The 14745-nt window shown below is 37.4% G+C and overlaps 1 protein-coding gene across 2 annotated transcripts; it reads left to right on the forward strand.

Moving 5' to 3' along the window:
- The first annotated feature begins 794 nt into the window (after positions 1-794).
- LOC147516921 (phytochrome B-like) lies at positions 795-12290 on the forward strand. Of its 2 annotated transcripts, none has more exons than XM_086589398.1 (4): positions 795-2915; positions 3356-4163; positions 5697-5990; positions 10177-10893. In XM_086589398.1, exons 1-4 carry the CDS (start codon positions 836-838, stop codon positions 10256-10258), a joined length of 3264 nt encoding a protein of 1087 aa, XP_086445524.1. In that variant the 5' UTR covers positions 795-835; the 3' UTR covers positions 10259-10893. The 2 variants fall into 2 exon arrangements, with proteins under 2 accessions (XP_086445524.1, XP_086445523.1); XM_086589397.1 differs by lacking the exon at positions 10177-10893 and adding an exon at positions 11573-12290 and having other exon boundaries at positions 796-2915.
- The last annotated feature ends 2455 nt before the right edge of the window (positions 12291-14745 follow it).

A 14745-nucleotide genomic window follows, 5' to 3' on the forward strand; every position in this document is an offset into this window, starting at 1 on the left:
TCCCTTAGCATTATTTAAACCAGATGATCGAGGAACTCCACACATCTAACAATTTAGGATGTGCGATAGATATGGCTTTGCTTGACAACAATCCTTCTGTTCCACAACTTACATCTCTACCAGCCCATAGAAATTATGATCCATTTTCAATTCAAGAAAATACGATAATCTCAATATCTCATTAGTAGACAATTTCAAAGACAAGCAATTCTTTTACGGCTTTTGAGTAGCCCATTGATAATTGTTATATGAACATAAACGCGTATTATGTCTTTTATATCTAGTCACTGTTTTAAAGAACTTCAAATTCTACTTATTGTCTCATTTCCTTACTCACTGGTACTATTTGTTTTATGCACGTTTTATACAATTGATACTCACACAACAAAACATAAAATAAAATGGTCGTACTCAAGATAAATGGACGAGCCAACAGTCTCTAAAATGACGAAAGAAGAAATGCTTTTTTTTTATTAGCTTTCTCTCTGTCTTGTTGTACATAATATATCTTTCTACTTCATTCAAATTCTTTTGCTTTTCTCTTCCCAAATCTCTATATCCAAAAGAATTGTCAAAAACAAACATATATCAATAATAATGGCCTAAGTTCACATGGACAATATTAACAAGACATGAGATCACAAAATTGTTAATAGTGTAGACTGTAGACTATGATAGTGGCAAGGGTGGTTAAGGTTATTTTGAGACAATTCATAATCAAGCATTAAGTTATTTTTAAAATAATAATAATAATAAACTCGTCTTAAACCAATATAAAAAGAAACAGAGAATGAAAAAAAACAAAAAAAAAAAAAAAACTTGGCCAGTGTTGAAAATGGCTTCAGGAAGCAAAACAACATATTCACATAACTCAGGTGGAAGTAATATAAGAGCCCAAACAACAAACAATAACAATAATAATAATCAAGCAGACTCTATGAACAAAGCAATAGCTCAATTCACAGTAGATGCAAAACTACATGCTGTGTTTGAACAATCAGGAGAGTCAGGTAAGTCATTTGATTACTCACAGTCAGTTAGGACAACTACTCAATCTGTTCCTGAACAACAAATTAATGCTTACTTGACTAAAATCCAACGGGGTGGACATATTCAGCCTTTTGGTTGTACTATTTCTGTCGACGAATCTTCTTTTAAGGTTATAGCTTATAGTGTAAATGCTACCGATATGCTTGATCTTACTCCACAATCTGTACCCACACTTGAGAAGCCTTTACTTCTTACTGTTGGGACTGATGTGAGGACTGTTTTTACTCAATCGAGTGTCGTTTTGCTTGAAAAGGCGTTTTCTGCCAGAGAAATTACACTTTTGAACCCGGTTTGGATTCATTCCAAGAATTCTGGGAAGCCCTTTTATGGAATTTTGCATAGGATTGATGTGGGGATTGTTATTGATTTGGAACCTGCAAGAACGGAAGACCCCGCTCTGTCGATTGCTGGGGCTGTGCAGTCGCAGAAGCTAGCTGTTCGTGCCATTTCCAGGTTGCAGTCACTTCCTGGTGGGGATATTAAGTTATTGTGCGATACTGTGGTTGAACATGTGAGGGAGCTTACTGGGTATGACAGGGTTATGGTTTATAAGTTCCATGAGGATGAACATGGGGAGGTTGTGGCAGAAAGTAAGCGTGCTGATTTAGAGCCGTATATTGGACTGCATTATCCTGCTACTGATATACCTCAAGCTTCGAGGTTTTTGTTCAAGCAGAATCGAGTTCGAATGATAATCGATTGTCATGCTATACCCGTTCGGGTAGTTCAGGATGAAGAGCTTATGCAACCTCTATGCTTGGTTGGTTCGACGTTGCGAGCCCCACATGGGTGTCATGCTCACTATATGGCTAATATGGGATCAATTGCGTCATTAGCTCTTGCAGTGATCATCAATGGGAATGATGAAGATTGTAGCGGAGGGAGAAATTCAATGAAGTTGTGGGGGCTTGTTGTGTGTCACCATACATCTGCTAGGTGTATTCCGTTCCCCCTTCGTTATGCATGTGAATTCCTTATGCAGGCTTTTGGGCTTCAATTGAACATGGAATTGCAATTGTCCTCCCAGTTGTCAGAGAAACATGTTTTACGGACACAGACTCTTTTGTGTGACATGCTCCTCAGAGACTCCCCAACTGGGATTGTGACCCAGAGCCCAAGCATTATGGATCTTGTGAAGTGTGATGGGGCTGCACTCTACTACAAGGGAAAGTACTATCCAATTGGCATCACTCCAACGGAGGCTCAGTTGAAGGACATTGTTGAATGGTTAGCTGCTTACCACGGGGATTCAACGGGTTTGAGTACAGACAGCTTGGCTGATGCTGGGTACCCTGCTGCAGCTTCACTAGGTGATGCCGTATGTGGAATGGCTGTGGCTTATATCACTGCAAGGGATTTCTTATTCTGGTTCCGCTCCAACACTGCGAAAGAGATCAAATGGGGAGGGGCGAAACATCACCCAGAGGATAAGGATGATGGGCAAAGGATGCATCCACGTTCTTCATTCAAAGCATTCTTAGAAGTTGTCAAGAGTAGGAGCTTGCCGTGGGAGAATGCTGAAATGGATGCAATACACTCTTTGCAGCTTATACTACGAGATTCATTCAGGGATGCTGAAGGTAGCGATTCCAAGCCATTGATCACTCCCCCAGTGGGTGATTTACAAGTGCAAGGGGTTGATGAGCTCAGCTCGGTTGCAAGAGAGATGGTTCGACTGATAGAGACAGCTACTGCTCCCATTTTTGCTGTGGATTCTGATGGGAGGATAAATGGCTGGAATGCAAAGGTTGCGGAACTTACTGGGCTCTCAGTTGAGGAAGCCATGGGGAAGTCACTAGTTCATGATATTGTTTTCAAAGAATCTGCTGAAGTTGTCAACAAGCTTTTAGGTCGTGCTTTGAGGGGTCAGTTCACTATTAGTCTTCTTTGTTCAGCTAGTTATCTTAATTTTCCAAAGGTAAATCATAGAAGAATAAAGAAGTAAATAAAACAAAAAAATTTATGATCCTTAGCATTTTAATTGTTTTGGATGCCTATATTGAAGACGCGGTAATTCTTTTTTCAGAAGGCTTACTAGTTACATTGCAAATGGCTTTACTGTATGTTTAGGTGTAACGCAAAGTAGTCTATATATGCTAAACTATGTTGCATATTCTTCTCATTCAAAACTAGTATCATATCACCTTATTGATATTGGTTTAATGTAAGTACCGTCCCTGATGCAAGGTGTGTTTATGGGATGATTGAATATGTTCCTGCATTGGTACTCTCTTAAGTTGTACCCAATGGTTACCACTTCACCATTTGTTATTCTACAATGTTGATATTCCTACTTAATATGCAGGTGAAGAAGATAAAAACGTTGAGATAAAGTTGAGGACATTCAGTCCACAAAAACCTGAGAAAGCCATTTTTGTGGTGGTCAATGCGTGCTCTAGCAAGGATTACACAAACAACATTGTTGGAGTGTGTTTCGTGGGTCAGGATGTCACTGGTCAGAAAGTGGTAATGGATAAGTTCATCCACATACAGGGTGATTACAAGGCTATTGTACATAATCCAAACCCTTTGATCCCACCTATATTTGCTGCAGATGAGAATACTTGTTGCTCAGAGTGGAACACAGCCATGGAAAAGCTCACTGGATGGGATAGGGGGGAAATCATGGGGAAGATGTTGGTGGGGGAGATATTTGGTGGTTGCTGTCGGCTCAAGGGCCCTGACGCTATGACAAAGTTTATGATCGTCTTGCACAGTGCGATAGGAGGACAGGATACTGACAAGTATCCCTTTGCTTTTTTTAACCGGGATGGGAAATATGTTCAAGCTCTCTTGACGGCAAATAAAAGGGATAACTTAGAAGGCAAAATAATTGGGGTCTTCTGTTTCTTACAAATTGCTAGTCCTGAACTACAACAAGCTCTGGAAGTTCAGAGGCAGCAAGAACAGAAATTTTTTGCTAGGGTGAAAGAGTTGGCCTACATTAGTCAGGAGATAAAGAATCCTTTAAGTGGAATAAGGTTTGCAAACTCACTCTTGGAGGCTACAAATTTAACGGATGATCAGAAGCAGTTCCTTGAGACTAGTGCTGCTTGTGAGCGACAAATGATGATGATTATAAGGGATGTCGATCTGAAGCGCATTGAAGATGGGTGAGTTCTCTCATATCATTTTTTAACGCAGTTGCATGTTGTTAGATTCTGTGTTCTGTGACTGAATACTTGTTACTTGGCTTTGTTTAATTAACTTTCAATATGTTGAAGGAGTGTCATGAGAAAATGGTGTAATCTGTCTCTTTGTACTTTATTAAGGCCTCTACGCTGAAGAAATTGCTGCATGATCCCAAAAGTTAAATAATTAGCTACTTATGTAGCTGTTTTGAACTCAGAGCCAAAGTTGTAGTATTGGGACCCGTTCATTCTATACTTAAATTACAAGTATGACAGAATCTTGTTCTTATAGCCTCGAGCTAGACTATACCATTTTGTCACTGTTAATGATTAGTGCAATTTCTGAATTGTCTATGAGGTCAATGCTGTCAAAGGCGACACCCTAGGCGCTTGTTTTGGTGAATCACCTTGCCTTTATGTCTTTTTCCTTAAAAATTTAGAGCCCACTTAAAGATGAGAAAAAAATCCATGAAACCTATCAAAGGATTGCTTTTCCTCTGGTGTAAGAGGTGGAGGGATCCAAGGAGACACCTCACACCCTTTGGGTTTATTGCATTTTCTTGGGAAGCTATCATCAGAGAAGCTTAATTCATTGTTGTCTTTTTGTTTTTTCTTGTTGTTGTTTGCTGTTTTTTTGCACTTTTAGTGTTTCCTTAGTAGGATATTTCATCCTACATTGTACATATTCTCTTACATTTCTAATATATAAATTGATCGTTTAGCTCTTAAAAGAAAAAGAAAAAGAAAATAATAATACAAAAATTGTAGCATGGTGCGTAGGTGGCACCTGGACATTGCTTAGGCACCGCCTGACCTCGCAGAACACCTTTGAAATAGCTATGGGTTCAATTCGCCTTCCTTGAGATGGCTAAAAAACAATATTATATGTCACTTCTCTTTGCAAAAGATCATTGGGTCTGGATTCTTAACTGGTTAGATTGGATAGATTTTGGTCACAAAATATTAACCAATGTTTCCAAGAGAGGCTCTATGAACTGCCTCTTTGTGGCAAGGATTGCGACCCTTTGCTCATATACTGGTCTTGGCTGTTGGGGTGCGGAAGAGGAAGCCAAGTTGACCCAACCGCTATTCCGTTTGATAGGAGTTTAAGTTTTTCCTGTACTATGCATATACCATATTGATATTTCATCATTTTCTGTGTTTGCAACTCTGCACAGGCTTGAAACTTTCTCTCTTATATTTCACTAATCAATGCTTAAATTTATTATCCTCTTCCCTTGTGAAATATGAAAAAACTTTCATCACCGGGCTTCTGCTAGGCAAAAGGATTATATTTATCAGGTGCTTTTACTTCTGTTATGATAAAAGAATCTTGTCCAACTCTTCCTAAATATATATTTTTTTTATAGGTAAAATTTATTGATTAGGGTGTAAATGAGATACAACCGTACAGATTATTATAATGATCAAACCTGCATTTAGTGAATGAAATCCCAGCTAAAGGAGAACTAACTTTTTCTTTCTTTGTTTCCTTTCATTATTTTCTGGTGAAAGATCTCTAGAGCTTGAGAATGGCGAGTTTTTACTGGGGAGTGTTATAAATGCTGTTGTCAGCCAAGTAATGATCCTGTTAAGAGAAAGAGGTTTACAGTTGATCCGAGATATTCCGGAGGAAATAAAAACACTGACTGTTTCTGGCGATCAAGTTAGGATCCAACAAGTGCTGGCTGATTACTTGTTGAATATGGTTAGATATGCACCATATCCAGATGGTTGGGTAGAGATTCAAGTTCGGCCTAGTCTTAAACAGAGTTTGGATGGAATTGAGCTTGTGCATCTTGAATTCAGGTCCGTTAGTCTCACCATAACTTTCATCTTTCATGCCCAACTTTTCAAGCTTGGTCTTCGTCTATTTGATTAGTTTCAATTAGCTTTATGAGATTTCTATTACCGTTATCGCTCTTATGAAAGTGTAGTGAAATCTTTCTCACTGAGGTAAGTGGTATATGCTTGAGAAGGATGAAGAATTTAACCATCTTCAGCCCAAATGCACCTCGGTGCCAACTTAATTTTATCCTATTTCTGTTTGTTTTTTTTTATCTTAGAATCGACCATTTATCGACTAGAACCTATATTTTCTGAAATAGAAAGTAAAAAGAATTTACCGAAAAATGCATGTATGCATTTATACTAACAATGACATGAAGTTCCAAAAGGAAAGATGACCTGAACTTCAAAAGTCCGTAAAAATTGCAGAACAGAATTACCAGAAATAGATAAATGTACCAACCACATTTTACCTTATGTTGAGATGGTGGACTTCTCCCAGTTTAACTGAAGTTCTGGTGAACCGTTGAGCTTCTTGATTACAAACTAAATATTATAAACAATTGGTTTGATTAACGACATACTGCCTTCTTTCAAAATTATCCTAGCTACAGTGCATACCGACCTACCGTACCTATACCCTATGGGCTAAGACCTACATAAGATGGCACTATGTTTTCCAGGAAAAGTCAAAGCTCTGTTATATTGCCCACCTTGTTCTCCTTGGCTTTGGAAACAAAGGACTTGGTCGTAAAATTGGCATTTGTGCTTGACCAGAACCAAAAATTGTTTCCTTGCATAAATACACTGAACGAAATATTTTCTTAGAAGTGCTCAACTGTGTTAGAAATCATTTATTTATTTATCGAGAAACGTTAGAAATGTAACTTTACTTTAGCAACTTTGCTACTGCTATATGGTGTGCTATTATTTTTTTACTCAAATTAGCATTTGCCATTTCGTCATATGTAGTATACTATGTTACCTAGGGGCAAGGGCACAAGTAAAATCTTATTTGGGAGAATCGCCTGATTAATCCTAACTAATGCCAGACCTACTGTGCATACTGGTCTCTCCTGGACCGACTAGAGACCGGTTTCCGGTTCAATTGCGCCGACTCCATAGTACAATTTGGAAATTCACCTTGCAACCATAGGTGGGAGCCAGATCATGAATCTCGGTGACATCTGTGACACCCAACACACCTTTTAAAAGTTAAGTTCCAAACAAAGTATCATTGGGTGTGTTGCCGATTCCATGCCCTCGAATTTTCTTGGGCTTTAGCTTGGTTCCCTGCCTAGGTCGGTTACTAGGAATCTGTTTTTGAGAATCTAAGTTGGAAGGGTGGCAATGTCACTACTTGTTAAGAGGGGCGAGTGTGATTTCGATTAAGAGCTATTTATATAGCCTTCTGGTCTACTTTATGTCTCTCTTTCTAATGCCTCATAGCGTGTCAAGATGGTAGTGAGGATGATTACAAATTTTTTTGTGGCACGATTCTGAGGTAAACCAATGGTATCACCTAGTTAATTGGAAGTGTGTGTTTGTCCGAGAGATGGAGGTTTTCGGTTGCGGAGGATCTGAGAGTTCAATTTGGCCTTAATGGGCAAATGGCTCTAGGGGTTTGGAGAGGAGCGTGATAGGTTCTGGAGACGAGTGGTCAAATTTAGGTTTGGTGAGACTAACCAAGGTTGGTATAGTTCAGGTTTGTAAGGGTGTGGGGTGTGGAAGAGTTTCTAGAGAGGTCTCAAGGGATTTCAGAGAGAGTCAGGTTTGGTCTAAGAGACGGGACTAGCATTAGATCTCGAGAGGATAAATGGGTAGCAGAGAGACCGTTTTTCTTGGATTTCCCAAATTTTTATGTGTCTCAATTTTAAAAAATTCCCCTATTTGCTATTTGCGAATTCATGCAGTAATCTTAGTTGGGACTTGGGCATTTATGTTGCAATAACTGATTGCGACACTGCGAGTTTTTCCGCCCTAATATTGAGGGTGGAGGTGATTTCAGCTGTAAGACCGGAAATAAATTTTCGGAATTTGGGCTATAGGCGAAAATGAGAAATTCTCAGCTAAATCCTTATATTTCTCCCTTGTTTCTCATCTCCCTGTTAACCATCTAGGTATAATTTTTCTGATTTTCCTAGCTTTCATATTTAGTAAGCAAAAATACCTTGACATCCGTCTAGGAACCATTTTTCTGATTTTCTTAGCTTTCATATTTGGTAAGCAAAAATACCTTGCAATGTCTCCTTTTAAATGTGATGTACTACTCAGAATAAGATTTTGACCGTGGATAATAATTGTTAACTTCTACCCTTTGTGTATGGCTGATGGCGAGTTTGTTAGTCACACTCTCATCCATTGTCCCTTCTCATGAGAGATATGGAGTCTTGGGTGTTAGGAAATAATTAATCCTAGATCTTTGACATGCTAATCTATTATTGATCAAAAAGAAACAAAAGAACAATACCTTCAAAGTAAGAAGCCGAAATTGGAAATTGACAATAAAGAAAAACTTTCCAAAACTGAATCCAAAAAGTAAGTCTTCAGCCTTCTAGTAGTATTCACCACATAATACACCACAAAACACTTTTATTTTTCTCCTACTTTTAGTTGTACTTTTCCTGGAAAGACTAATAGTCCCTTTCACCAAAAAGTCATTCTCTTATATAGAAAACCTTTGAGAATACGTTTGTGTGTGTAGTGGAATCCACTTAGGATTCCAAGTCTTATCTCAAAGAGGTTAAGTCCTTGTCATACAACTAAAATACTTTTAATATATATCTCTTTAATATGAAAAGTGCCCATTAACAAATCCATATTCACAATAAGGCCCTGGAATTATCAAGAAAGTCCTTTCCTACCATTATTTAAATCCCTCCACCTCACTTGTATTTACAATTAGACCATTGGGAATATGTTCTTCACTGTCACACCCATGTCTAATTGACCCAATGTGACATTCAACATCAATTGAGCATTAAAAAATTATTTCTTATACCGGCCGGGTTTGAGCTCAATTAGTTATGTTTCCAAATACATAACTTTGTAGAGTCGTGGATCCTTTATTAAAATTCGTGATTCAAGGCATCCTACATTCATTACCCAAAACGTTAAGTCTAGTCTATGAAGAGACATTACTTTTTAACGTCTCAAAGTAATAAATTTGAGACACAATGAATTTTCACAATTCCTCAAGTCTAGGGAATAATTGGTAGAGTGAGATTTGCACACTAACTTTAACAATGAGTTTTCAGTGTGTTCTCGCTTCAATGCCCTCAGTATCACTCATGTGACTACACCAATATATAAACTTAGAGTCACACTCAAATAATTGAGATATCATCATCCTCATATAGCAATTATGTATATTACAGTCGTATAAGTGAAGTGTTCAACTTCACTTTTAACTGTGAGCATTCTAGGTAAATAGATACAATCAAATCTCCCACATATGATTCTTCATATATTTGATTGTTCTAATTCTATTACTTATGAAACTTATGGTTTCATATAAATTCATCCATATGCATAATAATAAGATCCGTGTATTTAATTAAACATCATCATATATCAACAATAAATGTTGATAGTCTTTAGAAAGACTAAATATCCCAACAATCTCCCACTAGCCTTCAAAGCCATTTAACAACTTTTCTAAGACCTATATTATTTATATAAAGGTCTGCATAAACATATACCAATATATAGTGTTTGGTCCTCATAGACTATATCATTCCTAATGAGTAGTGTATCATATACATATGAGACCAAAAACATAGCAATCTTACCTTCAATCTTCTTGTAAAACACAAGGTTTTTTCTCACATTGATCAAAACCAAACGATTTAATTGTTTGATCAAAGTATACATTCCAACTTCTTGAAGCCTATTTTAAGTCCATAAATGGACTTTTTCAGCTTGCATACTTTATGCTCTTGTCTAGGAACTGTAAAGCCTCCAGGTTCTAAAATGCAGTCTTTACATCCATTTGTCAAATCTCATTGTCATAATGAGCAGCAATTGAAAGAAGGACTCTAATGGACTTAAGCATGACCACTGGTGAAAAAATTTCCTCATAATCGATGCCCTCTTTTTGAGTAAACCCTTTCGTCACCAGCCTCGCTTTAAAGGTCTATACCTTTCTATCGACCCCTCTTTTCCTTTTGAATAATCACTTATTCTTAATAGGCTTTATATTTGGCAGTGGATCTTCCCAAACATTGTTGGAATACATGGACTCCATTTCTGATCTCATTGCTTCAAGCCATTTTCTCAAATCAATGTAACACACACAAAGGTGTTGGGATAAGGATGAAATGGGTGGTATACTGGTAGGAGGCTAACATCTGCAGTGGGCATACCAGCTGCATGCGTGCAGCTAGGTTCTGACGCGGGAGTAGGTGGTTATGATACGTGGGATGGAGGCCAATGTTTAATTGCTTGAATAATTCCATAGAGCTCACGGTCAGAATTTGAGGACTTTGATTTAGCACCAGATATCTTTTGGCTAAAAGTGCAATGGGTCTGTCATTCTGAGAGACAACCAATTACAGATTCACTAGCATCACAAGTCAGTTCGTTAAGCTGAGACAATCAGGGAGAGCAAGGGTGGGAGCAGTAGTCATTTTCTTCTTAGCCAAATCGTCTTCTTCAGCAGCCTCATGTGGGCAAGAAAAAGGACTGCGAGGACAGATTACGGGGATGATGTGGAGTATCATTCCCTTCCTTAGACTGTGGGGCATTTGGCTGGAGGGAAATTGGAGACTCTGAGGCTGGTGACCATGCCATTGTGCAATTGATTCTTGACAGTGAATGGTTGCTTTTCCTATGGTGTTGTGGAGGTAAACTTTAGGATGTACCTTTTGGAACATTTGCATTTGCTAAAGGAATCTATCACCCATTTGTATTGGTTTAAACTTTGTAGATGTTCCTTTTGTGTGTTTTTTTTTCTTTTCCTTGTGTTACGATAGCTCGTCCAACATTGTACTCATTTTCTGTGATTCTACTCCTATAGGCCAAATAAGACCTCAAGGGGATCAAGACATCTCCAACAGCAACGATTAGCTTAATTTGCAAGTTTTTCCTTTTCTTTTGGATTGTTGAAAGTCCTGTTTGAGGTTCCCTTTGTAAGGAGAGTATATCCTGTCACTGTTAGTTTACAAGATAATAGATTAATAGCTACTTAGGTACAAAACCGCTCCTTTTCTCCTGCTTTTGTATTGACATTACTGGGACATCTCTCACAAAGTAAGCTATTTGTCTGATCTTGTATGGAAATCAAGTTCATCTTTTTTGACTTAACAATGATCTTTAACAAGCTTTAAGAAATCTTTTAGCATAAATCATATCTTATTGTACCATTCGTCCAGTTCCCATTTTACGAGATGACTGCAATGTTAGGAGTAAGAAGTTCGGTCTCAATGTAAAATTGTTGCAGTAGTGCAGTACACAGGTAGATGATTTCTCTCCTTATTTTTTGGCTGTATGAGCCGTTAAGTGTAAGTGTATATATGATGTTAAACTGTTAAACATTCACTGATGCTTCAACTCTTATATGCTCTTATATACTGTCTCGATTAACTTACTTCTGTTGGACGTAGGATGGTATGCCCTGGTGAAGGCCTACCACCTGAACTTGTTCAGGATATGTTTCACAGCAGTCGTTGGGTAACTCAAGAAGGTCTTGGGTTGAGCATGTGCAGAAAAATTCTGAAGTTGATGAATGGTGAAGTCCAATACATTAGGGAGTCAGAAAGATGCTATTTTATCATCATTTTAGAACTACCAACAACACCTCACAGAGGCTTAAATTCTCCAAACTAGGACCTTCACTCAAGCTCACTGGACTCGAGCATTCTCAGTGCTCATGTGTCTCTCTATTTGACGTTTCCCAAGTGGTGCATAATACCTGCTTTGAAAGCCAAAAAGTTGGGCAGTTAATTACTTCATTAGCTGATTAGTATCTGTTAAAAGCGTTATCCTGTCCGTGTTGCGATTTCTAATCAACTCTTTCTGCTTTCATGCTTACAATTTGGGCGTAATACTGTCTGATTGAAGCCTTCAGTTCTACTGTTGTATAAGCACTGAGTGGTACAATAGGTGTCACTTGTCTAGGTGCCCTAATGAGATGTACTCTCTATTTTTATGTTTAAATTGATTCTCAGATTTTCGAGGTTGATGCGGAAGCTTAACTGTAAAGCTGTTAGAGGTCTGCAAATGTGCGCAGTGTGGCATTATCTCCCATTGTAAGCTTGTTTGTCAAATACGATCTGTACAACCTGTACTGTAGTTAATAGAGAGCTATAACAGTTATTTAAACATCGTATTGTCTGACATAATGTTGTATTTATGATAAACTGCGAGCACTCTTTGTACTGCCGTCTATATGTTCTCCCTATTTCAGAGTTTGCACTCTATAAAGCAGAGAAACTTAACAAGCGCCATTACCCGGTTGAACAACTGACTGTAAATTTAAGGTGCCAAAGGGGATTGTGTGGAGTCACTAGAAATGTCTCGCATCCGTGACAGGAGTTATCATTTGCCACATGGTGATGCTCATTATGTTTGCTATAATTAACTGCTTTTTTTGTTAGTTGGATTCCTGATACCAAAAGTGGCAAAAATGCACTCCTGAAGTCCTGATAGGAATCCATTGCGGTAGTAGAGTTGGATCACTCAACAGTCAACACCATGAATCTAAGAGTAGAGGTAAGGAACATTAAAGAAAGAGAATTTTATTAGAAAAACTTTGGCTAGCGCGTATTTCCTAGTTTGTTTCACTTGTTGGTCATGAAAGTTTATTATAGCAACATCCACATGTGGGAAAGTTTGTCTTCTTGGATCTCTAGGCTTTCGTTTTAAAGTTTAAACACAACAACGACTTCACAGCATGTCATGTATATGATTTTGTTTTTGTTTTGTTTTTCTTTCTTTTGCATTTATGATCTTTTGTCTTCACTGAAAGCGATCATCCTCATGCCCCTTCAGTACTGACTACTGAGAATCCGATTGCAGATAGCACAGTCCAACTGCATGTTTGGTTTATTCAGCTCAAGAAATAAGTCAAAATGCCCAATTTCCAATTTTAATCATAGTCTAGAAGAGCTGGGTTTTTAAACCATTGATAATAAAGACATTTTTTGGTTTATAACTATTAGAAAAACCAGATTTTATGTTTTAATTATTAATAAAGACAGACTTAACTTTTTTATTTTTTACTCTTTCTAATTTTACCCTTCTATGTTTGGTATGCATTGACGTTTGTAGATACTTTGCATACCAAAAAGTGGTATGCACTGACACTTGCGCATATCTTAAGTTGCACTAACATCTATACATACGAGAGTACTATTGTCTTTTTAAGACAAAAATAAACTATTGTCCTTGAGAGTGTTTTTAAAATGAGGATGAATTTTTTGGTTTGTTATTTCGGAATTTGGTCCTTTTCAGTTTTGTCCATTGACAAATTATTCGAATTTTTTAAAAAAGTCTATGAAATACGCAAATTAGGAGTGTGCCGAATTTAGTTGCGAATTAACTTCACTAACAATATAATTAATATTTACCATGTTTATAACACATTTTGTGATGTTTATACACACTTTTTATAACTCTTTTTTTTTTCTTAAACAAAATTCTCCCAATTTACTTCCGTATTGATCCGAAATTCCGAATTACCCGAATTGAAGCGTTGCCGAATTAACACCGAATCCGAACTTTGTTACTACGGTTTTGTCGAGCTTTGGTTGAAGATTATTTAATTCGTTTTTTCGCCCCATTAATATTATCAAAAAGTGGGCTTTCTTATTTATACTAGCTTCCTGACACGTGGCTACGCCACGTGAACGGGCAGTTTTTGGGCAGTGGCAGTTCCGTAATTGTTTGCAAAAAAAGAGGCTAATGTCTCAATTCTAAAAAGAGGAGTCCACGTGTCAGTTTTTTAGGAAGTGGTAATATTGTAAATATTTGCAAAACTGAGGATAATGTGCTAAAATGAGAGAGAAACGTCTAAATTTTACCGGTCAAATACCGGTCTTACCCTTTCATAATATATCTTATTACGAATTTACTTTTTAATAATAATTGTAATAACAAAATTTGTTCAGGGGTATAACCGGAAAAAGGCACTATTCACCGAACCAAACTCTTTAAAGTAGTTAGATTATTGACCCCCCACTTTGGGCCTTAAAGACAAAAAACGCCAAATCCAATTTATTTTGTCAAATCAACTCAAAGATTTATCTAACCCCAAGCTTTAAAAAAAAAACTCGAAGAATTATGAAATTGCATATCTGAATTGGAAGCCAAAGACAATTCGATTGCTTGCCAACATGTTAGTGGTTATTGTGCACTTCAAGTCTGGATGGAAGGTCTTGTTAGATGAGTTACTTGGTGCATTCCCTTCGTCCAGATACATTAGAATTTAAGTTATAGAACTCAGCAATAAACTATAATTGTTTTAATTAATTTGATTTTTCTTGAATTTCACAAAAAAAATTAGAAATGTTTTTTTTATGAAATTTCATCGTCTCTTCACAATTTACACCGAGTTAAAAACTTCCACCAAATAACTTAGATTTGGGCTACCCGAGGATATCCCTATAGGGATGAGTGTGCCAATACCGTTGGATCTCTAGATCCGAGATCCAACGGTCCGAAAATCAAAAACAAAAAGAAAGAGAGAGAATATGAATTTGTTTTTGATTTTCGGACCGTTGGATCCAAAATCCAATGGTATCGGATGTCGTCCCTGTGAGGATATCCTCGGAGTAGA

Source organism: Coptis chinensis, chromosome 2 (genome assembly GCF_015680905.1).
Source record: "Coptis chinensis isolate HL-2020 chromosome 2, ASM1568090v1, whole genome shotgun sequence".
Taxonomy (NCBI): Eukaryota; Viridiplantae; Streptophyta; class Magnoliopsida; order Ranunculales; family Ranunculaceae; genus Coptis; species Coptis chinensis.

What these genes read in the sequence shown, in the direction of transcription:
- LOC147516921 (XM_086589397.1), top strand. Translation starts at nt 836, where the DNA reads ATGGCTTCAGGAAGCAAAACAACATATTCACATAACTCAGGTGGAAGT. An exon ending in TTTAGGTCGTGCTTTGAGGG is followed by an intron (nt 2,916 to 3,355) that starts GTCAGTTCACTA and finishes CTTAATATGCAG; the next exon opens with GTGAAGAAGATAAAAACGTT. An exon ending in CTGAAGCGCATTGAAGATGG is followed by an intron (nt 4,164 to 5,696) that starts GTGAGTTCTCTC and finishes TTCTGGTGAAAG; the next exon opens with ATCTCTAGAGCTTGAGAATG.